At 37.3% G+C, this 26,194-nt stretch overlaps 2 protein-coding genes across 37 annotated transcripts in view; one reads left to right on the top strand and one right to left on the bottom strand.

Annotated features, from left to right (window-relative positions):
- Positions 1 to 677, top strand: part of TFG (trafficking from ER to golgi regulator) — an 84,520-nt gene extending 83,843 nt beyond the window's left edge. The window contains exon 9 of the mRNA XM_032350834.1: positions 405 to 677. Coding sequence (XP_032206725.1) covers positions 405 to 662 — 258 coding nt within the window. The 3' untranslated portion in view covers positions 663 to 677. The remainder of the gene's footprint in view (positions 1 to 404) is intronic.
- ABI3BP (ABI family member 3 binding protein) overlaps positions 1 to 26,194 on the bottom strand; it is a 256,296-nt gene that overhangs the window by 50,218 nt on the left and 179,884 nt on the right. For 27 of the 36 annotated variants that reach the window (XM_032350780.1, XM_032350494.1, XM_032350563.1 and 24 more), the window contains 6 exons: positions 22,095 to 22,169; positions 15,372 to 15,431; positions 9,359 to 9,406; positions 8,424 to 8,504; positions 6,277 to 6,351; positions 1,585 to 1,650 (listed from right to left, as the gene is read on the bottom strand). In XM_032350780.1, coding sequence (XP_032206671.1) covers positions 1,585 to 1,650; positions 6,277 to 6,351; positions 8,424 to 8,504; positions 9,359 to 9,406; positions 15,372 to 15,431; positions 22,095 to 22,169 — 405 coding nt within the window. The remainder of the gene's footprint in view (positions 1 to 1,584; positions 1,651 to 6,276; positions 6,352 to 8,423; positions 8,505 to 9,358; positions 9,407 to 15,371; positions 15,432 to 22,094; positions 22,170 to 26,194) is intronic. The other 9 variants (XM_032350502.1, XM_032350596.1, XM_032350767.1 and 6 more) reach the window with 4 other exon arrangements.

Genomic DNA, 26,194 nt, shown 5'->3' with positions numbered 1-26,194 from the left:
TAAAAACTATTGTTTAAAATACGGAAACCACAATTCTGGTTTAAAAATCATAGACTTGAATGTTGGAAGAGTGACCTGATTTTTTACTCTGAGGTTATCACTGGCTTGAAGAACTAACTGGCAAGGGAATTTATAGGTCTAAATGGGAAATACCTCAGTTAATTTCTAAGCACTAGATACATTTCAAAACAGAACTGAAGAAAGATCAGGACTACATATATACCCAATGAAAACCCAATGAAAACTTGAAGCATCTTTACATGCCAAGGCCTTAATTCATGACTCATAAGTTGGTGGGTCTTTTGCAGGGGTCTCTACATACAGGTGTTCCCTCTTAATCTGGTACAAGTTCACTGTTGAACACGGAGTATGTTGAAATCATTTTAATTTCTCTTCCACTTTAGGGAGAGCCAGAACATTGCCAGTGCTTTAAGAGGTCACTTGTCATATCCTCTGGAAGACTCTTCAAGGAAAAGCACAAAGTATATTGTGGTTGGGAGAGCAAGCTCTGGAGCCAGAATTGCTTGCCTTCAAATCTACTTCCTACCTCTTCTCATGCTTTGGCTTCCTCAACTGTACCCCACAAGACACATGGCAAGCCCTCAGTCAATGTTAGCCATTGTTGTTATGGTTTCATTATTGTGTATAAACTTTTACTATAACCAGCCACACATAAAGCTCATGGTACAGAGGGCACATGGAGATGTATTTGTTTATAAAAGATGTCTGTGCCTTATTACCTTTGGGTCTTGGAAGATTACAGCCAACCCACCCCACAGAACACACACACACACACACAACCACACGGAATCCTCAGAAACCGAAGGATAAAATGATTTCTTTTCCCATATGCCCAGAGAGATGTAGATGAAGAACATTAATTTGTAAGCCAGCTTCATTATTTAGAACTTTAAGTTGACTTAGAATTGCAGCAACAGAATGTCAGTGTCTTTAGTACATCTTGTGCTTTAGCACAGGAACAATTTACATGAATCAGATCAGCCTCTCCAAGTTAACTTCTCCTTAACAAGCTCCAGTTACAGAGATCCTAGAACTTTTGGAGAATTCAATAAATGTAAAGTATTTTCCAATGCTTATCATTTTTACTGTATATTACCTATAAAATATGTGTATATGTGTGTATATTTTATTATCTGAAGGAATCAAGGAAATATGTTCTCCCAGAACAAGCATCTTTTATACTAGAATAGACCATCCCTTCTTAAATATTATTTGAGAGCTAGTAATATCGAATAGCTAACTCTAATTCTTTTCCTATAATTGCCATGGAAAACTGAAGGAGTATGTGTGAGATTTACACACAGATGCTATTCTAAAAATACTTCTCTATTGATAAATTTCCATGGGAGTCTTTATATCTGGTCATCCTTAAAAACCTTAGTCACACTTTATAATTACCATAGATTCATTATTACCTCTCCACAAGGATCTGAATTTCTGCACATTCTTTATTGCCATTTAGAGATATATATCCCTCCCTTGGTGTATGCTACTATTTCGACACATTTTATACCTTCTCAGGTGTGCTGATTATTTAGGTCATCGGAAAGAGAAACAACTTACCGGGTCTGATGTGTGCTTTGTCCGGTATTCTGGGCCTCACAGGAGTAGTATACAATCTGTGTGGTGCTGAAACAGAGGAAAGGCTTTGTATTTAATCACCAACTTTCCATTAAATGGGGAGTTAGCATCCTAGGGACTAGCAACTCATACACTTTGCATGGAAGTAGAAAGGATGTTTTGAAACCTGCAATTATGCACTACAGCATTGCTGCTAAAGGAAAATAAAGCAAGCATACATATTCATGACTGGAAATAAAGGCACAAAGTGAGCTAAGTCATTTGTAATGTGTGTCAAGGATTAGTCTTCATTTAGTCCATCTTTCTTAAAGGTATTTTATTTTACGCAATGGTTGTTAACATCGTAAACATATAAGCCAACCATCCATCCATCCATCCATCCATCCATCCATCCATCCACATCTCTCAATTAGGAAGTCATAGTGGAACATTATTTTGCCCAAGAAGACAGGTAATCTCAAAAATTAAAAAAGTATTTTTAGGTAGGTTAAAAGAATAGGGATGGTGGTCTCTATCAAACTGTCCTAGCTCATAACCCTGAAATGAATACTCATAGTCCTATCCATTAAAGCTTGAGGAATGGGAGACAATAATCTTTGTTGTTCTGCCTATCAAGAGAGGATGAGCAAGGAGCAAGAAACTGGGGCAAGTCCTGGAAGCAACACACCACGGCCTGCATGGTGAGGACTCCTAAGGAAGACTTGCTGAATAAATTTTAAAAATGAACGACCATTGTAGCAGGCAAACTCATGAGAAACTAAGCTGAAATCCTTTTACTTCCCAAGGTTTTAAAGTGTACTTTCATCCTGGAATTCCCCCCTCTTCCCTTCCCTCCTCTCCTCGCCCTCGACATACCACACTGCCTCCTTAACACCACCCTCCTGGTAATGCTTTAGCTAAGACTGGAAAAAATGTTTCTTGCAAACTATGTAAGTAGATGACATCGTTTTGATGATTTCGTTCACATCTTAAGTGGGTATTTATATAATCATAAATCAGCAATGCCTTTCCTACCAAGTTAAAAAAATACACCTGTGAAATAGATTATAATGCAGCTCATTTATAAGCTTCCAGTGTGAAGATGGATGAGCAGAATTTTGCCATATTTCAAGCCAAAAACAGCAGACACATACTGAAGTTCCTTGTAGGTTTATCGTGGGCCTTTCAAAGTGTTGCAGCTAGAGTGAGCAGAGGCACTGATGTTATAAAAAAATTAATTCTCATCACACCCTCAAATGGTGTCATGATGATTTGCAAATGTTTTTCTTCAAAATTCTCTTTGATAGTGGTCGGATTACCTGTGAATTGAATCTATTTCAGTTTTTCATCTTAATTTCTTCAATGTTAAAATGTTTTAGCTCAAAGAAATACAAGGATCATGGTTCTTATTAGTCTTCTTCTAGGACAAATATTAATTTTTAAACTTTAGACAGGAAAGGTATATAAAGCAGAACACAGAAACAATCAGGACTACACTTGGTATTTCAAAGTCCTAGGATCAGAATTTTTGCTTTATTTTTTTCCCCCACAATCTTTACTCAAATCTAGACAGACTTTTTCAGACCAGTGCTGGAATATAACTTCAGTTTAGACTGTGAGTTACTCATAGAGTTTATCACTAAATAACACATGGCCTCAAGAAAACTGCTCTAGGGTTTTAATTTTAAACTGAAAGAAAAAAAGGAAAAGAAAAGGAGCTTTGTGAACATACATCCACATAGCTTTTAATGACTAATAATTTTAAAGGATGCTTTTGTGCCTAGTTTTATAAAAATCTATTTAAGAAGAGCATTAAGAAATACTATATGAGGATGAATACCCAACTTTTGTATCAACATGGATGGGACTGGAAGAGATTATGCTGAGTGAAATAAGTCAAGCAGAGAGAGTCAATTATCATATGGTTTCACTTATTTGTGGAGCATAACAAATATCATGGAGGACATAGGGAGATGGAGAGGAGAAGGGAGTTGAGGGAAATTGGAAGGGGAGATGAACATAAGAAAACTATGGACTCTGAAAAACAATCTGAGGGTTTTGAAGGGGCAGGAGTGTGAGGTTGGGGGAGCCAAGTGGAGGGTATTATGGAGGACATGTATTGCATGGAGCACTGGGTGTGGTGTATAAACAATGAATTCTGTTACACTCAAAAGAAATTAAATAAAAAAAAGGATGCTTTTGTACCTAGTTTTATAAAAATCTATTTAAGAAGAGCATTAAGAAATACTATATGAAGTTAATATCAAAACTAAACTAATAGGATTATAGGAGAAATACCTTGAAGGTGTCGTGTTCTGCCCAGCACAGAGAGAGGGTAAGGAAGACATAACTTTCCCTGGGGTGGGGGAGGACAGGGACAAGGGAGTGGAAATAAGTAAAATAAACAGGGTACCCAAAATATCTCTAGTCAAGTGAGTTTCTATTACAGTTTGAGAAAGGCAAAGAAGAGCATGCGTATTTCAGGGTTTTGGTTACGGCGTCCTGCAGGGAATTGTCTCAGCAGGCAAAGGAGCAAGGGTGTCACAGAGAAATGCGGTTGAAGATTCTACTAGCAGGCTCATGCTGTCGGTTTTTGACACAAAGTTTTTTTGGAGGCCTTGGGTCTCATCGTGGAGGTTGGGAGATCAAAGAGCCACACAGGTGTTGGTCCATGCATGGGGAGAGTGTAAAGACCATGAGCAACCATTTCACCCCCCAGCACATTTCTCAAAATGCCATGTGCTGTCTTATGCCTCTAATGCATGATGTTAAAAATACAATATGATAAAACAGTTGATTGACTACCTCTTCCACAGAGCTCAGGCACACTTTCATATGTTTTATGAGGGTGACCCTAGTGATGCACAGCATGGCTTTGTGAAAGTGGGTCCTGATGATAAAGCGGGACTATGGGGCTGGACCAGGTGCTGAATGCCATTCCCGTCCTTATGATAGGTTCTTTCCTAGGGTGTTCTTTGTCGCCTCATATCAGCGAAGGCCTGGTGAGTTCACTTTAAAAGATTCTTGGTCCAAGTCTTGAAAAGTAGGAACCCTAAGGTGGCACAATTTAGGCTCAAGCTAATGATCCTCAGAATATACAGGACCTTGTATAAATATGTGAAGACATTTCATATAATGATATCAGATCCTGGATATACACCCCTTCAGCCATGAAATTCCTATGTGGTAGAACCATGTTCTAGAAAGAATTTGATAAAAATTCCACATACACTAGTAATGGTGATACAGTACTGACATTCCCATTGAAGTTAAAAAAAAAAAAAAGCAAGGAAAAAATAGGCCTTTAATCTTTTATTCTCAATTCTGAAATCTATAAAGCTTTAAAAAGCTGTAACCTTTCTTCATCTGGCAACATAACCTGAACTGAATAGTCTTTTTTATGTTGCTTATTATAAATGTTTACATATTTTGCTACAAAAACAATGTATTTCATTATAAGAATCCAACTACCTTCTATAAAGTAAGACATTAATTTCTTCTATTAAGCAAAAACATAAAAATAAGCCTACAAAAATGAGGATGTGTTATGGATGCGACATGATTGACCATCTGTTGTTAATACTGGAAGCTGGTCATGAGGACGTGGGAGGGCTGTCATTATGTTAGGTTTCTTCTGTGTGGATGCATAAATAAATAGAAAGTTAATAAATAGGAGGGTAATAAGGTAAGTAATAAATGTTTAAAACATAATAAAAAATGAAACCAAACTAGTAAAAGAAGATTGAGAACATTTATAAGAACTATGCTATGCCATAAAGTGTTCTAGTCATCTTTATTTAGAATATGTACTGCTCTACTTATTATAAAATATCTTAAAATCAGATTTTTAAATAATTTTTCTTATTTCAAATTTCTTATACCAAATATTCTCCACTAATTATAACTGACAATAAATAAAATCAATGTGTTTTCCAAGTTCTTAAAAAAAAGTTTACTTTTGTCTTTTGGGCATCCTGCCATATGAAAGATGTAGAGGTGAACAAAAGGGATCATTTAGAACAGAAAGAAAAAAAAAATCCAAAATACCAGAAATCCACAGCTGGTTATAACCTAAGTAGGATAGAAAAATATATAAAGAATAGACTCCTGAGAACATGGAGATAGAACTTTGTGTAGGCAAGTTCGTTTCCCAAGAAGTAGAAAGGAAGAAATAAAAGGAAATAGCCCCCAAACCTTCCTTTGATATTTAAATATAAGTTGTCTTAAAAAACTGATTCTTCTCCTTACTAGTTTCCTTCCTCAGGCTACAGTATCAATGTGCTTATGTAATAGAGGAGATGGGCCAGAGGGAGGCAGAGAGAGAGAGCACAAGGAAGGATGGGGAGAAGGAGAAGAATGGGGAATTAAAAAAGCTAATATGGATTCTTATTTATCAGATGTGGAAAATGAAACAAATTAAGATTAAACAAACTAAAAAAGCATGGTGGGAGGAGGCTTTCATTCTTAGTTCTCAGTATCATATGGTCAACCCTACCTTCAAAAGCAACGTTCTAATTAAATAAACTGTCTTTCCTACATTCAAGCGGTGTACATATAAATATTCTTATTCAGCTGATATTCTGCACCTATATTAATTCACTGTGATGAAAACAGACATTCTGAAAAGAAAATTTCTTTCCTCATTAAAAATGAAAATAAATAGTTTACTATACAGAAGTGGGGATATAGCATTACCCTGAGTTGTCACCAATTCAGTTGTTAGTGGAATCTTAGTTGTGAAGAATTTCTGAGTGGATTGGTCGGTCTCTTCTGGGGAAAAACACAGTAAAGATTGGTGGCTTTCAGTAATTATCATCATGAACATATCAAAAAACCCCACATTTCTTTCTGGCCCAGGGGAAATTACATTTATAAGTATGCCTTGTCATCACAAAATTTCAAGGTTAAAGGTATATTTTAATAATTCATTTATTATATATGCTATCTTCTTGCCCTATTCTTTTAATGATTATTGTAAGGATTTCCAAAAACTTTAAGTTCACGATTACTGTTTCATGATCCTGGACATGGTCGTTCCAAACTGTGCCTCGCAACTGTTTCTATATATTACTGTCTTCATGCCTCCCCTCTATGTCATAAACTCCATAAGTTATTTATGTGAAAAGAAATACATGGTATGAAAACAGGTGCATTTATACTGTATAAGAATAAATAGTCTTCTATTTATGTGATGTGAGAGTCAAAGTTTATTGACATTTTTCTGGCAAAATAAGAAAACTAAGTGTGGCACTACTTCTACTTCCATATTTTCTTGAAGTCATCACAGCATCATATAGACACAAAAATTACTTTGCCCCTTTACCACACCTTGTGTCCAAGAAAGTACTTGGGGCATAGAATACACTTGTTGTCTTTTTTTCCTGCCCTGGTTTATAATATGGATTCTGCTCGTAACAGATATACTTGTGACCATTGGCAGGCGATGGCTCTTGCTTCAATAAACCAAGGTATACTAAAATAAATAGGGTGTAGAAGCTACATAACAAATCTAGCAATGGTTCTTGAAAAGTACTTTTGACTTTGCGGTCATGGATGATGTTCACTTTGTGGATATGGCTAGAATAGATGAATATTTGAAAATTAGGGTGTGTTTGCTCAGTTTTAAATTTGTTCCTTTAAAAGGGATTTCATTTTGAAATATGATCAGTAACTTCATTTCAGTACACACACACACAGGACAGATTTATTTTAAAAGGGATGAAGGGAGGAAAATAAGGCCACAGATTTAAATAAACACAGCCATGTTAGATGTATTGTGGACAGGGCAAAGGAATCAACAAACACAAGCTGGGAATTCTTGTTTTCTGATTCATTTTCAATCTAGGGTCAGGCAAACCGGGGTTTTCCATGCTGTGAAAGTTTGGTACTGAACTGAAAGCATGGCTCACTTACCCCCACTAACCTTCCAGATGCACCATCTTTATTTCTCCAGGACAGTCACATGCTCATCATATTAGCCTGAACACCATTCTCTGAAATGCCTCTCTCCCATCTGTCTTTCACCCGAAAGAACCCTTCACATGTTTAACTTGAATTCTCACTCCAGCTCGAAAATCTGGTGTAAATGTTGCCTCCTCCCCTGATGCACCCAGTATTTGGCTTCTTTAACATGTTGCTCATTTCTCTACCACACTCATTTGTATAACATTGAGGTGAATCCCAGGAGCTCTGAGTATGCAGGTTCCAATCCAGCTCTGACATTAGCTGTGTGACTTAGCCCAATTTTTAATTCTCTTTATGCCTCAATTCTCTAATCTATAAAATGGGGCAAGTAATAGAATCTATCTCGGCATTGTGGGATTTAAATGAAAACATTACACATAGTGCACTGGGGGACAATGAAAAAGCACTATTATCACTAATCCTGTTTTTTCATATTAGATGCTGAGAAAGGACTCCCCCTTAAAAACAGTTTCTTTTTTGGAACTCCCATTGTTTAACATTTCACTCAACACCCATAAAATACTCAATAAGTTGAGAATGAAATTTTTCTTCCCAAAGGTGGTTTCAAATATGGGAAAAAAGCAACAAAAAGTATAGCACTGATACACTTTGGGAACATTCCTCTCTTTTAACAGTTAAAATTTTGTTGAGATATTTTAAAATATTCTCATTTTCAATTGAAAACCAGCATAAATATTAGAAGGACAAATATATGGTTAATGTAAAAGAATCAAGTGAATGGATTTTTTTATAATGGTAAAAAAAGAGACCCTCTATTGTTTAGAATCATTGATATACACAATGTACACATAGCTACTTCAAAAGCAATCCCTGAAAGATAGGTCCTTATTGGGCTGAAATATGAAAACTAAATTTACCCAGAGTGGTTTGCAGTTCCTCTTCACCAGTACTTGGTGAAATCATGGGTATAAAAGGGCTGCCTCGTGTCTCTAAAGGAGCTGCAAAAGAAAAGCATGAGTGTTGTCAATCTTTAGATGCAAAAGCCAGCACCAGACCAGAATATTACATGAGATTCCTTCATTTGACACAGAAAAAGGAAAACATGAAATGGGTCATGAAGAAGAAAGTTAGATGTACACAGAACCTTCAGGAAAATGACTGTGGAATATAAGAATAAGGTTCTCAACTGTTTTATTTTTTTTTTTCTCCCTCCCACCAGGACAGATAAGAAATAACATTCTTGGGCTTGACACACTTCATGACCATCCCTGGTTAAGATGGGGTATAAGTTAGAAACAGTCCTTGTCTGTCAACCACAAGTCTCTTTCTCCCTCGCATTCAAGAGAACATACAGGGTTACAAAAGTGAGTGAAAATATTCATTATTGCAGTGGTCATCTGAAGTCTCCTCAAGTTTATTTTTAAAAGTAAACCATTGGCAAAGTTTAGTATTTTGATCAACATTAAAAATAATTACTTGTCAGAACCTTTCCTAACTTGTCATGTGCTTGTGTGTTGTAGCACTATAGCTGAGAACCATTAAACATGCAGAAAATGTTAGATGGGCATGAGCATGTGGACTCATTCTGAACATGGAAGTAAATGAAGTAGATACAAATGAACTCAGTAAGAAGTGGTCTTAAGTTGGTCTTCAGAACAAAGTCTTTAGAACAGTGAAGACATTGCTATTGTATTTTGCAAAGAGCAAGAGTAATGAGAATGAGATGATGAGGTGAGAAGATGATGAGATGATAAGAAGAGATGATGATTCAATATGACAAATTGAGAAAGACCTGCAATTGGACCATAGCAAAGAAAACAATTAGAGGTGGTTTGTAGAGGAAAACCATTACCTATTGTTGTCTCTGGTAGATCAAGTCTAAAGGTAACGGGTTGCAGAACTAGGCCAAAAGCAAATCAAGGAAATATATTTATGAAAATTACTACTTGGTGAAGTAAACATCACTTCTGTATTTATGCTTCTTTTTTTTAAATTTTTTTATTTTTTTATAAACATATATTTTTATCCCCAGGGGGTACAGGTCTGTGAATCACCAGGTTTACACACTTCACAGCACTCACCAAAGCACACACCCTCCCCAATGTCCATAATCCCACCCCCTTCTCCCAACCCCCCTCCCCCCAGCAACCCTCAGTTTGTTTTGTGAGATTAAGAGTCACTTATGGTTTGTCTCCCTCCCCATTCCATCTTGTTTCATTGATTCTTCTTCTACCCACTTAAGCCCCCATGTTGCATCACCACTTCCTCATATCAGGGAGATCATATGAAATCTTGCCATTTGCGACAACATGGATGGAACTAGAGGGTATCATGTATTTATGCTTCTATTTGAACATTTAAACTTTCTCGAAGAATCATAATAAATATAAGAAAATTCTACATATTAGATGACACTTAGGAAAATTCAGCGAAAACTTCAAAGGTCTCAGAGAGCAGAGCCGGAGAGGGAGTGGGAACCACAAGGTGGAGCCACGAACGGGAGCCATGAGCCGGAGACATGAGCCAGGCTGTCCAGGCACCCATGGAACTCGCAGCATGCCGGGGGTGGGACTGGCCTGGCCAAGCGTGCTGGTGCCACAACTGCAGGCAGGTGCCACTCATGCCTGGGCCACCGTGCTCTTGGGCTCTGCTTTGGGGTGCACCTTGCCTGGATTGTGGTCGATATATTCAGCTATACATCCCCTCAACCACCTCTCACCAAAATGACTAGGAGGAGGAACACCCAACAGAGGAAAAACTCAGAGACTGTGCCCTCTGCCAGAGAACTATTGGATATGGACATAAACAGTATGTCAGAAAGGTGTTGCAATTATCCAAGCAATGGCTAGGTTGGAGAAGACCGTTAGTGACAACATAGAATCTCTAAGGGCGGAAGTGAGAGCCAATCTGGCAGAAGTTAAAAATGCTATCAATGAGATCCAATCTAATCTAATCTAAATACTCTATCAGCTTGGTAACTGAGGCAGAAGATCAAATTAGTGATCTAGAAGACAAACTGATAGAAAAGAAGGATCAGGAGGAGGCTTGGAACAAACAGTGTAGAAGCCGTGAGAACAGAATTAGGGAAATAAATGACATTTCAATGTCAGAATTATTGGGATACCTGAGGGGATGGAGAAAGAGAGAAGACTAGAAGATATAGTTGGACAAATTCTGGATGAAAATTTCCTTAATCTGAAGAATGGAACAAGTTTTAGTGTCCTAGAGGCAGAATGGACACCCCCTAAGATCAACAAGTCTAGAAAGACAACCAGACACTTAATTGTGAAATTCATGAATCATAATTTCAGACAGGAGGTCTTAAGGGCAGCTAGGGGGAGGAGATTCCTTATGTACAGAGGAAGTACCATCAGAATAACATCAGACCTGTCCACAGAAACCTGGCAAGCCAGAAAGGGCTGGCAAGACATATTCAGGACACTAAATGAGAAGAATATGCAGCCAAGAATATACTTCATCTAGCAAGGCTGACGTTCAGAATGGATGGAGAGATAAAGAATTTCCAAGACCAGCAAGGTTTAAAAGAGTATGTGACCACCAAGCCAGCACTACAAGAAATGTTAAGGGAAGTTCTATAAAAGAAGGAAGAACCCAAGAGTGACACAGAACAGGAATCTACAGAGACAATCTATAGAAACAAGGACTTCACAGGCAACATGATTTTAATAAAAACGTATCATTCAATAATCATTCTCAATGTGAACAGCCTAAATGCTCCCATAAAATGGCACGGGGTTGCAGATTGGATAAAATGAGGGGACCCGTCCATATGCTGTCTACAATTTGGAACCTAAAGATACATTCAGACTGAAAATGAAAGGATGGAGAACCATCTTTCATGCCAATGGGCCCAAAAGAAAGCTGGGGTAGTCATTCTCATTATCAGATAAATTAGATTTTAAGCTAAAGACTGTAGTCAGAGATAAAGAAGGACACTACATCATTCTTAAAGGGTCTATCCACCAAGAAGATCTAACAATTGTAAATATTTATGCCCCCAACATGGGAGCAGCCAACTACATAAGCCAATTGTTACTCAAAATAAAGAGTCATATTGATATGAATACATTAATTGTAGGGGATCTTAACGTGCCACTCTCAATAACAGACAGATCATCCAAGCAGAAAATCAATGAAGAAATAAAAGCATTGAATGACACATTGGACCAGATGGATCTCATAGATATATACAGAACATTCCACCCTAAAATAACAGAATATTCATTCTTCTGGAGCACATATGGAACTGTCTCCAGAATAGACCATATACTGGGCCACAAATCAGAGCTCAACTGATACCAAAAGACTGAGATTATTCCCTGCATGTTCTCAGACCACAATGCTTTGAAACTGGAGCTCAACTAAAAGAAAAAGTTTGGAAGGAATTCAAATACTTAGAAGCTAAAGACCATCCTGCTCAAGAATGTTCAGATCAACTAGGAAATCAAAGAAGAACTTAAACAATTCATGAAAACCAATGAGAATGAAAACACATTGGTCCAAAACCTATGGGGTATGGCAAAGGCATTCCTAAGGGGGAAATACATAGCCATCCAAGTCTCACTCAAAAAAATTGAAAAATCCCAAATACACCAACTCTCTTTACACCTTAAAGAACTGGAAAATCAATAACAAATTAAGCCATCCCCAAGCACAAGAAGAGAAATAATCAAGATTAGAGCAGAGATCAATGAGTCAGAAACTAGAGATACAGTAGAACACATCAACAAAACTAGAAGCTGGTTCTTTGAAAGAATCAATAAAATCAATAAACCACTGGCCAAACTAATCCAAAAGAAAAGAGAGAGGACCCAAATTAATAAAATTATGAGAGAAAGGGGAAAGATCACTACTAACACCAAGGAAATAGAAACAATCATCAGAAATTATTATCAATAGTTATATGCCAATAAGTTAAGCAACCTGGAAGAAACGGATGCATTTCTGGAAACCTATAAACTTCCAAGACTGAAACAGGAAGAAACTGACAACCTGAATAGACCAATATCTAGTAACAAGATTGAAACAGTGATCAAAAACCTCCCCCAAAAAACAAGAGCTCAGGACCTGATGGATTCCCTGGGGAGTTCTACCAAACATTCAAAGAAGAAATAATACCTATTCTCCTGAAGCTGTTTCAAAAAATGGAAACAGGGGCACCTGGGTGGCTCAGTGCGTTAAAGCCTCTGCCTTCAGCTCAGGTCATGATCCCAGGGTCCCGGAATCGAGCCCCGCATCGGGCTCTCTGCTCAGTGGGGAGCCTGCATCCCCTTCTCTTTCTCTCTGCCTGCCTCTCTGCCTACTTGTGATCTCTGTCTGTCAAATAAATAAATAAAATCTTAAAAAAAAAAAAAAAAGAAACAGAAGGAAAACTTCTGGACTCGTTTTAGGAAGCCAGCATTACCCTGATCCCCAAACCAGGCAAAGACCCTCATCAAAAAGGAGAATTTCAGACCAATATCCCTGATGAACATGGATGCCAAGATTCTCAACAAGATCCTTGCTAATAGGATCCAACAGTACATTAAAAAGATAATCCCACCATGACCAGGTGGGATTTATCTCTGGGATTCAAGGGTGGTTCAACATTCACAAATCAATCAATGTGATAGAACAAATCAATAAGAGAATACAGAAGAAACACACGGTTCTCTGAATTAGTGCAGAAAAAGCATTTGACAAAATACTGCATCCTTTCTTGATTAAAACTCTTCAAAGTATAGGGATAGAGGTAACATTCCTCAACTTCATAAAATCTATCTATGAAGAACACACAGTGAATATCATTCTCAATTGGGAAAAGCTCACAGCCTTCTCTTTGAGATCAGAAACACAACAAGGATGCCCACTCTCACCACTGTTGTTCCACATAGTACTAGAAGTTCTAGAAACACCAATCAGACAACAAAAAGAAATCAAATTGGCAAAGAAGTTGTTAAACTCTCTCTTTGTGGATGACATGATACTTTATATGGAAAACTCAAAAGACTCCACCCCAAACTACTAGAACTCATATAGCAATTCAGTAATGTGGCAGGATACAAAATTAATGTACAAAAATCAGTTGCTTTCTTATACACTAACAAGGAAAATACAGAAATAGAAATTAGAGAATCGATTCCATTAACTATAGCACCAAGAACCATAAGATACCTTGGAATAAACCTAACCAAAGAGGTAAAGGATCTGTACTTGAGAAACTACAGAACACTCACGAAAGAAATGAAGAAGACACAAAAAGATGGAAAAGCATTCCATGCTCATGGACTGGAAGAATAAACAGTGTTAAAATGTCTATGCTTCCCAGAGGAATCTGTACTTCCAATGCCATCCCGATCAAAATTCCACAACATTTTTCAAAGTGCTGGAACAAACAATCCCAAAATTTATATGGAAGCAGGAAAGACCCCGAATTGCTAAGAAAATTTTGAAAAAGAAAAGCAAAACTGGGAGCATCATGTTGCCTGATTTCAAGCTTTACTACAAAGCTGTGATCACCAAAACAGCATGGCACTGGCACAAAAACAGACACATAGACCAGTGGAACAGAGTAGAGAGTCCAGACATGGACCCACAACTCTATGGTCAAATCTTCTTCAACAAAGCAGGAAAAAATATCCAGTGGAAAAAAGCCAGTCTCTTCAATAAATGGTGCTGGGAAAATTGGACAGCTCTGTGTAGAAGAATGAAACTTGACCATCTCTTACACCATACACAAAGATAAAATTGATAAAATACCTCAATGTGAGGTCTGAATCTATCAAAATCCTAGAGGAGAACATAGGCAGTAACTTCTTTGACATCGTCCATAGCAATTTCTTTCAAGACATTCTCCAAAGGCAAAGGAAACAAAAGCAAAAATGAACTTTTGGGACTTCATAAAGATCAAAACTTTTGCACAGCACAGGAAATAGTCAACAGAACAAAGAGGCAACCCATGGAATGGGAGAAGATATTTGCAAATGACACTACAGACAAAGGGCTGATATCCAGATCTATAAAGAATTCCTCAAACTCAACACTCAGAAAACAGATAATCATGTCAAAAATGGGCAGAAGACATGAACAGACACTTCTCCAAAGAAGACATATAAATGGCTAATGGACACATGAAAAAATGTTCATCATCATTAGCCATCAGGGAGATTCAAATCAAAACCATGTTGAGATACCACCTCACACCAGTTAGAATGGCCAAATTAACAAGACGGTAAACGGCAAGTGTTGGAAGGGATGTGGAGAAAGGGGAACCCTCTTACACTGTTGGTGGGAATGCAAGTTGGTACAGCCACTTTGGAAAACAAATTCCTTAAGAAATTAAAAATAGAACTATCCTATGACCCTGCAATTGTGCTACTTGGTATTTACCCCAAAGATATAGATGTAGTGAAAAGAAGGGCCCTCTGTACCCCAATGTTCACAGCAGCAATGGCCACAATTGCCAAACTGTGAAAAGAGCCAAGATGTCTTTCAACAGAGGAGTAGATAAAGAAGATATGGTCCATACATACAATGGAGTATTATGCCTCCATCAGAAAGGATGAGTATCCAACTTTTGTATCAACATGGACAGTACTGGAGGAGATTATGCTCAGCATAAGCAGAGAGAGTCAATTATCATATGGTTTCACTTACTTGTGGAGCATAAGGAATAAAATGATAATGAAAATGAAAATATTCATGCAGTTTATAAGATTAAATCTTCACAAAAAGGAAATATACATTCTATATCCATAATTTTCTCCAAACTTCTTCCATATCACAATGATTAAAAATGTATTTATCTCAAGAACATTTTTCAAAAAACATACTTCCTAACTGGGAAAAGAGAATAATTTATTTACCAGGTTCGCTCTGAGAGACTTCAGGGTCTGGTTTAGGGGGAAGGAGCACATCTCTTGGAACTGAAAGAAAAAAGATTATCAAACACTGTACTCTAAATGCCACATCTGGAGTGAAACCCAACCCACAGATAGAATATCCTGGAAAACATGAATAAAGCAAAGATATTTTCACAATGGCTAAAAAGTAAAGCCAAGAAGATGACTGTTTTATTCAAAATGAAAAAAGTCACTGTTAAAGGTGGTTCTGGTGACAGTTAAATAGATTTGGTTCCAGTTCTTTATGAATCCTCTCTTGGGAGGGGGGCAGGGAAGAGGAAATAAGTAACGGCATTAAACACAAGAAGGTGACTCAAGTCAGTAAAACATGTGACTCTCAATCACAGGGTTGTAGGCTCAAGATCCATATTGGGTATACAGATTACTTGAAAAGTCAAGTCTTAAAAAAAAGAAGGAAAAAGTTAGTTTTTGCTTGAGGTGGTTAGTTACCATTTGATATTCATACTAAAAGTCCACTGAGAGGAAAAGAAAATGTATTATCCTAGATAATGTACATGTAAATGGCCTATAAATCAAGAAAGACAGCATGGGGAGTTAGAGAGAAGGGAGTTAGGGGAAATTGGAAGGGGAGGTGAATCATGAGAGACTATGGACTCTGAAAAACAATCTGAGGGGTTTGAAGTGGCGGGGGGGTGGGAGGTTGGGGTACCAGGTGGTGGGTATTATTGAGGGCATGGATTGCATGGAGCACTGGGTGAGATGAAAAAATAATGAATACTGTTATGCTGAAAATAAATAATTAAAAAAAAAAAAGAAAGACAGCAAGAAAGGCAAATTCTTGAATATGTAAGCAGAGAACAAAACTTTACTCTAAAAGGTACTCATAGTTATTCTGGGGGAGGAAATGGAGCAAGAGGAATCTACCCATCATTAGAAGCTACCACATGTAAAGTTTATGAAAGTGCTTGTAACATAGTAAATGCTAGATCAATGTTACCATTTTTGTCATTCTTAGTGATGTGGCTTCCAGTACCTTACATTTCAGGGCCTCCTGACAGATAAGAGTATGACAACTAGGGACAAAAATATCAGCTGAAAGAGACCTACTTATAGTAGGTCCCTGATACCCAGTACATTTTTAGAATTTTGGTAAAACAAAACAGTAGGCTGCAAATCTGATGCCTTAGGAAATATGAGGAAAATACCAGGGTAAGTTGCCTATTATTAGCAGTTTTCTATGACAAAGTCTCCTTCCAAGAACAAGGTAAAGCGTTTCCTTGGCTCAGTTTCCCTATAAAGAGGTCTTTTTCAGTCCAAATCACTTGCTGAAAGGTTTTCCTACCTCAGTGAAGTTGTGACAAGTACCAGAATCTCTTTGGTAGACATTGTAATTTTCTTGCATCTTAAATGATGCTGGGGAAAAATTGGGGTTCATGCTAGAATTCTACTTCAGAAAAACACAAGGAAAGATTTGCACCATGAGGTAACCAAACACACTGTACCCATTAGTGTAGAGTGTAGTTTATAAAGAACTGACATTCTCTTTGTACTGCTTTTGGAGATCATATTTAACTTGCATTTCACAAGTATTCTTAGTCTAGGCCTCTAAGTCCCATTGAAGTTATAATTGTGGAATGTGGTACAGAGAGTAGGATCTTGATTCAATTAGAACTTTTATGAGCTAAAAGTTGTACAGAAACTTGAGAATTTGAATTTTTTAAAAAGATTTTATTTATTTATTTGAGAGAGAGAGACAGAGTGAGGGAGCATGAAAGGGGAGGTCAGAGGGAGAAGCAGACTCCCCATGGAGCTGGGAGCCTGATGTGGGACTCGATCCCGGGACTCCAGGATCATGACCTGAGTTGAAGGCAGAGGCTTAACCCACTGAGCCACCCAGACACCCCGAAAATTTGAATTAAAAAAAAAAAAAACTTCAAAAAGATGAGTGGTCCACAAAAATTAGAGAAAACTTACCGCAATAGTGAACATTTGACCTTTGCTAGGTAGTGTTTTCGGGGACTCGTAGGGTAAAATATGGGAAATTCCCAGTTGTAAATCAAACTAAATGTTTATTTGGAAGGTGAAAGACTTTGATTTGTCTGTGTGAAGATCATGGCCATACAAAGCAGCCTGTGGTTTTTAAATACCCTAAAAGGCTACAGTTCTTAGCTATACAGACAGGAGCTGGATTAAGGAGAGGCAGAGAAAAAATGTGCTACCAATAAATCCTCTGTACTGTAAATACATTACTTGCTGCCTGCTTTCGTTTACTGTGGAATGTAGGCCAGGGTAATGTGGATTCCTGCTGCTGCAATTGGCACTTTTTAACCATGAAGTGATGATTTAATAAACTGTCACTGCAGACTTTCTAAAGCAGGTGAAATCAGTGGAAAGGAAAGAAAGAGAAATATCACAGGAAAGGGATATGAATCATCCTCTTACTCGGTCAACAGCAGCTCCAAGAAGTGAAACTTTTTTGCTTTTTTCCTGTGTAGCATTCCTTCAGATATTAAATTGAACAAAAGCATGATTTCTAAAAGCTAAATCTTCCATGTGGGGAGAAATTTTGTGTATTAATAATGACAATTTATATGAGAAGGTAGTTTTGATTTCCTTATAAGAATATTTTTATAATAACTATGTGTAATTAATATATAATACTGGTATTATATATCTTTAGACTCAATCATATTAGCCAACTTACCGTTTATATTCACCAATTATATTACTCTCTTTTTAAATAAAGTACACCAATCTAAAGAAAAATTCAACTAAGACATTTATTAATGGAAATGTCTAATCTGGACAAATGTAAATGAATGAACATGAATGTTTTGCTAGAATAGATGAGAGAAATTAATCTGTTATTCTCTGATAAGGATGGTGGAATATGAAGTTCTCTTTTTAAAAATATTTTATTTATTTGAGAGAGAAAGACAGAGTGAGAGAACAAGCTGGGGAGAGGGGCAGAGAGAGAGGAAGAAGCAGAATCCCTCTTGAGCAGGGAGCCTAACATGGGGCTCAATCCCAGGACCCTGGGATCGTGACCTGGGCAGAAGGCAGACACTTAACTGACTGAGCCACCCAGGCACCCTGGAATATGTTTTCAATGAGATTTACTTCCACAGTTATCTACAAAGAGACTGATGGTCTTGGAAAAGTAATACGCATGGACTGTACACCATTTTAATCTCTGAATTCTCTGGTCTTTATTCTAACCTTGTACCTTTAGGTCCCGTCTAACAGGAAGCATGTCTCCATCTGTGTGGAGACCACTCTCTGCCCTTTAGCTGTGCCATTGGGCCACCCCTTCTTCCAGAGCCTTTACCTTCCATTATTTCTATTACATGTTTCTCCATTAGTCCGTACCTATGATTTCCTCTCTCTTTGCCTATAAAACAGTCCAAATGCTCCAACATCCTAAAAATAATAATCATTTCCTTGATATGCCTTCCATTTCAAACCACCCTTCCCTTGCTCTCATTCCTATAATCGAAAAACTTCATCTGCTTTTGCTTCTGGCCTCTCAATTGTATCTTCATCTGCTGTGGTCTGGCTTCCTCTTCAATGACCTCCTGCAACAGGAGGTCCACAGTGCTTTATCCATAGCTCTCAAGTCCAAAGGCTCCAAAAACTTAGCCTTTTTCTTCACTAATTAGGTCGAAAAACCTGACTAGACCTGACTAAGGCTAAAAACACTTTTTACTCATCTGGTGTGGTACAACTATTCATTCCTCCTACTGGAGACATAGTAATATATTTGGTGTATGTTCTGTTTTGCCTTTCTAAAACCTAAAACTGCTGGATTTTAATAGGCCCACAGGTTTTGGATATGGGTTTCTGGATCTGCACTGTCAAGTCCAAAATCTCCTCTGATCCCTTTCAAACTGTCATTGTGGACCACGCTTCCCTGCCTTACCTCCGGAAGCCCTTCTTACTGATACTCTTCTATACTTCTGGTAGCAACTTCTGCTGGCTTCTCATCCCCTATCCATTTCCTAAATATAACTGTGTCCCCAAGTCTTTGATCTCTAACTTCTCAGTCTATACTTTCTTTTGGGTGATGTCATTCACACACAAAATTTAATAACCTGCTTGATGTAGACAAGTGACTCCCACACCTATAACCCATATTTTCAGTTTAGAAATCTCTAAATACGTTTTGACCACCAGTTAGACATTCCCACTTCGAAGTCCTCCTGGCCCTCCAAACCCAGTATGCACAAACACAAGTGCTTATTCGCCACTGTGTTCTCTGCCTTAGTTAGTGGCATCGTCACCTACTACTTGCCCAAGCTAGAAGCAACAGTATCATCCTCCTCTCCATAGCAAGAGTCATTGCCTACATCCAAGTGATTCTATTTCTAAAGGAATTTCAGCATTTTTCCTTCATTTCCTAACAGTGAAAATGCTTAAGTGTCCCTGTGAACTGGAATTTACCAGAAAGTAGTCACATACAACATTTGTGAGGATTGCATAACTTGCCAAAATTTGTCTGGTTCACTTCCAATGACTGAGGTATATCCAGATACCAGTGGGACATAAGAGTCACCATGAGGCCGAGAGCTCTTTGTTTAGAAATATATCTACAAAGAAAGCATAGCTCTGTTGAGCCAGGTATCAGGGTAAGTCCTTGCTCTGAATTTGAAATCATTCCCGAGGCAGATCTTAAGAAAAGCCAGTTCTGTGTTGGTTCTGGACATGGCATGTGGGCTCAATTTGTCTAGATTCTTCATTAAATGGTATAGAGAGAATTCAACTGAGTGGCTGCAAGACATTTTTTTAAAAGCCTAAGTGGATGAGACTTGTACTACATCTAGGAATCTATAGAATGGAAGATCTGTGTGGCCAGTCCTAGACTGACTTAATGGATACAGATCGAAAAATTCAAGTTTGTTACTTCTGATACTTCTCAGATTAAATTTTGAGATAAACCTTGTGATAAAATATAACTGTCTTGATTTCAGCATTACATTTGACATTTTTAGACTTTTACAGAGCATCTATTTCTCTAGGATACCAGTACATATTAAACCTATGTGTAAGTTCTCCTCTGCTTTCTGATATAGAACCTATAGGAGCTGGTAAACAAGGTCTTGGGTTCATTAGGAGGCAAACCTGCATCTAGATATGACCCAGAAACTGAACCCAAGAGAACCTAGTCTGTTTGAACACTCGTGAGAAAAACCAAAGGTTATTCTTATAGACACCACACCCCTGGAGCAGCAGGGGAGCCCCTGATGAATAAATGGTGGGCTGAGAACCAGGTTTAGAGATGGGACCCTAAATGAACATGTGGAACTGGAGAGTCAACAGAATAAGCCCAATGGAGGCACCACGGGGTAGTTTGTGCCAGTATTCAAGTGCTCAAACTTAAGGTTCAAATTTCTGTGAAAAAATAAGGTGAAATTAAGACAAATATTGGATATTTAAAAAGAAAAATATTTAACAATTAGATAGAGTTTAGTATTCAATATGGTTTAAGGATATTAAGTCACATTAGAACTAACAGTATTACTCTAACAAAAGGGAAAAGCACACAAAACACTCAAACCTACTATGGTGATCATCAATGACTCAATTTCTGGGACATTTTTTCCCCTGCAAATGAAAATGAGAAGTTGACCTTTTGCAAGTGGGAAGATCAACTTTTTTCTTGTTGCTGTTTATAATACTGGCTCTTGCATTTAGTGGTGCAAATTGACATTCTAGACTTCAGAGCAAAGGAGCCTCTCTCTGGCCTACTGCCACCTGCAACAACCAGACTATCTTACAATAGCAGTGGTAACCCCGCTTGCAAGTCTGGAAAACATTTACAGCAAGTGAATTCAGCCTTGCTTCCAAAATGCCATCATTTCATGCTGCAGCTTAGAAATCCTTTGGTTCTAGGAATGTTCTGTAGGCTTCTAGGAGCATGTAGAAATTTATAATAATTGGACCATTAAAAAGAAAGAAAAAATTATAGCCTTTTCCAGATACCTTAGATAAAAATTGGCTTTGTTTGGTGAGAGAACTGTTCCTCTTACAGTGGCTTCCTAAAGTCACTGAGGATCTAGAACATTGGTGGCAAAGCTCAGGAAATATCTGGGTCCTTGTAGTTCCCACACCAACTACTCCCACCAATATAAAATTATTCTCCCCATAAATGGACAAAAGTCCTTCTCAGATGATAGGCAAGAGACAGATTTGTAGCTAAACAAATTTTTTATGAATGTGAAATTTCTTATTTCTCAACCTAAGTTGTTGCTACATGAACTGATAAAGTAGAAATTGACCGAGAAAACCCCTCAGTGCTAGGTAGTGTAAAATTATGGAATCAAAGATAATGGATAAACATCACTTCCTCTGTTTGCAAAATATTTTATCACTTTTTTATGGGAAAAAACCCTGAAATTCTTTATTTTATCTTATTTTGGTGAACCATTTGAACATAGTCTAGTTAACATTGGTAGGTTTATTTTTATAAGACAGAAAATATGAGAAATTTAGTTATAAAGAAAATGTCTACCCTTGGCATAATTCTCTGACATTTGATTGAATCAGTAACTTATTATACAAGCAAACAGATAACCTATGGAACCTCTGAGATGGTCATATCATGGGTGACTCAACATGGTGTCAGAACACGAGTGAAATATTGCCCTTACTCCTATCAGCTCTCAGGTGTCATGCAGCAGAGTGTGACAGGGGAATGAATTTGGTTTAAACATGAAATAAATCATTTACCAGGCAGAGTATATGATACTTCTGGACTTGGTGATGCTTTTGGCTTTGAAGTAATAGGCTGGGACACCTCGTGAGCTGAAAGAGAGAACTTAGATCATGAGTCATTTTGTTTCAGCATCTCCCAGTCCTGACTTAAAAAGAAAAGTACTGAAATGGGAACTGGATAGAAAAATAAACTTTAAGCTCTGAACATTTCTCAGAATTCCAGATGCTTTTAGAAAAATGATGTCTGAGAAACCACAAAATATGACTAAGCATAAGATCGAGGATTTTTTTTTAAATCTTTTCAGAAGAGATAATTATTTTATTTTTATTTTTTTTTTGAAGCAATAACAAATTAATGCAAATGTGTTCTTCCTCTCTGGATGTTTGCTTGACTCCTCAAACCCAGTCTCATGTCTTTCTATGAAGATGAATTTAGTCAAGTCAGAGTAGAAGGCAATGAAGCATGCATAAAACAAGCTTAAAGTCAGCTCAGGCAACAGCAGAAGGGAAGCAGGAGGGGCCAGAGTAGGCAGGCTTACATTCTACACCCCCTAAAATTCTTAGGCCCCACATAAATCCTTAAGTAAGCAAGTTCATAAACTAAAATGGTCTTCCCACAACTGTTTCTTTGGAGTAGTGAGTTGTTAATATAGCAGATACCAGGAAAAAAAAGTCTAATTTATTTATAGCTCATTTTACAATTTCAAAAGTAGTTTTAGAAGAACTATGCTCTTTGATCCTTACCATAATGAGGGAAGGAAGGAATTATGAGCTTCACTTTAATGGTTTGGGTTAGTGACAGTCTGCCTGAGGTTACACAGTAATTAAGTATAGAGATGAGACTGGAACTAAGTGCTAAGGTCTAGACATGAGCACTAGTTCCAAAGAGTTGGGATTTCTGGATCCCAGCACTGAGGTCACATTTTAACTTGTTTCTTATCTTTTAGGTGAATAAACCTGTCCTAACCCAAAGGGTGGCTGGGAGAATTAAATATGCAATGTCAAAATGATGTGAAAACTATAGGACTATAATAATTTTTTTCCACTTCTACAAGACTTTTATAAATTTGACACTGATTTTTACAAGTTTGACAAATTTGACATCTGAGTATATTTTGATATTGTTTGCCCACATTGCTCATATTGTTTGCCTCATGCAAGCCAGAAGCACCCAGAGTTTTGATGGTTATAAGATTTCTAGGTATAAAATTAATTGGGTTGTTGACTATTACCTATGAACATAGGAATCTAAAAATCAAGCCTTTATTCAATGGCAAAATACTCTTGATGATTTGTACCAAACTTTTTATTCCAGTTTGACCTTAAATGCCAAATACAGATTTAAATCTTGCCATCTAAGCATAAACAGGAAGAAAGGTAGTATGTCCGATTGTGAAATATCATTCTGAGAAAAGTAGTGGATGGACACACTGTGTTGCACTTGAAGTTGTATTCACTACTGTCATGGAGCCCTCTAAAGTAAAATAGTAATAAATTGCATTTGGTATTATCTGATGCACATGACATTCTCCCACCCAAATGGCCTTTTGAAATTACAAGAGCTAACCAAGGTAAGGGAGAAGGTACTAAGATTTGAATATTTATACAAAACATCCTTAAAAGACTATAAAGAGGAACCCTCTTACATTGTTGGTGGGAATGCAAGTTGGTGCAGCCTCTTTGGGGAACAGTGTGGAGATTCCTCAAGAAATTAAAAATAGAACTTCCCTATGACCCTGCAATTGCACTACTGGGTATTTACCCCAAAGATACAGATGGAGTGAAAAGAAGGGCCATCTGTACCCCAATGTTTATAGCAGCAATGGCCACGGTCACCAAACTGTGGAAAGAACCAAGATGTCCTTCAATGGACGAATGGATAAGGAAGATGTGGTCCATATACACTATGGAGTATTATGCCTCCATCAGAAGGGACGAATACCCAACTTTTGTAGCAACATGGACGGGACTGGAAGAGATTATGCTGAGTGAAATAAGTCAAGCAGAGAGAGTCAATTATCATATGGTTTCACTTATTTGTGGAGCATAACAAATAGCATGGAGGACATGGGGAGATGGAGAGGAGAAGGGAGTTGGGGGAAATTGGAAGGGGAGGTGAACCATGAGAGACTATGCACTCTGAAAAACAATCTGAGGGTTTTGAAGGAGCGGGGAGTGGGAGGTCAGGGTACCAGGTGGTGGGTATTATAGAGGGCATGGATTGCATGGAGCACTGGGTGTGGTGCAAAAACAATGAATACTGTTATGCTGAAAATAAATTTAAAAAATTAAAAAAAAAAGACTATGAAGACCTTCTGTATTGCTAGGATAAATTGAGTAAGCTCATTCCTCTGGGCAAGGGGATTTCTAATTTCACCCACTTTTAAGAAGAATAATTAGAATTTGTTTTCTTTCTCATGATTCATTTTCCAAATCTTTCTTTTGCATTAAGTAGCACTGACAAAGCCAAAAGTTTGTGGGTTGTAGCTACTTTCTGTGGGAGATACTGATGGGCTGAGAGGTGCCTCAACTGGGACAGAATCAGAGGCTCTCTTGTTAGAGGCAGGCGGCCACACCAAATTTCAGGGTGAGAGAGTAGAATGCCTTGAGCACATGAATCTATCCATTCTGGTTACATAACTTGTTGAACAAAGTTAACCAAAGTCTAAATCAAAATTAAAAAATTTGAACTTTAGAATATACTATAATAATAGGAAATTAAAGATCCTGATTTATAAGTATTTTTATAAGTACAGAATATATAGCTGAAAAAGAAAATGATGAATGTCTTGTTACCTCATATCTCCTTTAGTTTTAAAAATTTTACTAACCAGTAATTTATATTTCAAATGTCTTAATTCTCACCACTTCTTACTTTTCATTTCTAATTTTCCAACGTTCAACAAGTTTTCATGCTTTCTTTCTTCTCTTGATTTCTCCTTTCTCTGCTACTACTATTTTTATGCCTTACATTTAAATAAAAAGCTGGGAGACTTTATCTGTTGTGTTTTTAAAATCAGATTTTAATTTTATATACTAGTTTTCCTGTTTTTATTCTTATTCTATTCATTAATCATTACTTACTCTCTAATCACTGTTTTTCAAACTGTTTTCTTATGGATTAATGTTTCAAGTGTATTTACTGTTATTTTAACGTTGTTATTTTTCCAGGGGATATTTGCCTTGGTACCTTTTACCAAAGTACCAGGCGGCAGGTGGCCACACCAAATTTCACATATGGTTTCACTTATTTGTGGAGCATAACAAATAGCATGGAGGACATGGGGAGTGTCATGGGAGGACATGAAGGGGCGGGGAGTACCTATATTATTTTCATAGCAAAACTTTAATAATTAAATAAAACAGATTTAAAAATATGTTACAACAGATTTAAAATCATTAGGTAGATGTAGAACATAGAAAGTCTTTTAAGGAATTTTCCTTTAAAGAAAAAAGTGACAGACAAAATTTCTCTCAGAATCAGATATTAAAGATTATGCCCAAATCTACAGTTTTTTCTTTCAGTAGGAATACTGAGATATGATTAAAGGATTAGTGGTAGGAATTCAGAACCGTTAACTTGCTTGAGCATAATTTTGATGTTGCTACCATTTTTCTTTCCCCAGATTGTAAGTGGTAGAGAAAATTCCTTTTCTTCCAAACTGGGGAGGTATACCCCTAATACTTTTTGGAAGTAGACCATGTATAAATGATATTTTTAAGTTTATGCAATAGGGCTAGCCTGTAAATTCCTTGACCTTAGAAAGATACAATTTTGTCTCACATCCCCAGTGTCTGGCACATAGTCAGCATGCAATAAATATTTGTTGAGTGACTACCTGATGAGATGAATTAATTGCTTAAACATTGAGGGGTGATATTATTTGAAATTAGAGAAAAGAGGAGATCACTGACAACAAACAAGGCATGACCAAGCACATGCTTGGCATATGTACCAATGCTAGAGATGTTTGGAAGAACTGAATGCATCATACTTATTAATAAATGGACTGCAGAGGCTGGATAAGGAAGAGGAGTAAAAATTAGATATAAAATAACAAGAACCTGCCAGAGATGTAAATGACAAATTGAAAGGAGGAAAAGATGATAAACTT

Source organism: Mustela erminea, chromosome 1 (genome assembly GCF_009829155.1).
Source record: "Mustela erminea isolate mMusErm1 chromosome 1, mMusErm1.Pri, whole genome shotgun sequence".
Classification (NCBI taxonomy): domain Eukaryota; kingdom Metazoa; phylum Chordata; class Mammalia; order Carnivora; family Mustelidae; genus Mustela; species Mustela erminea.
This window is presented reverse-complemented; position numbering and strand designations above follow the sequence as displayed.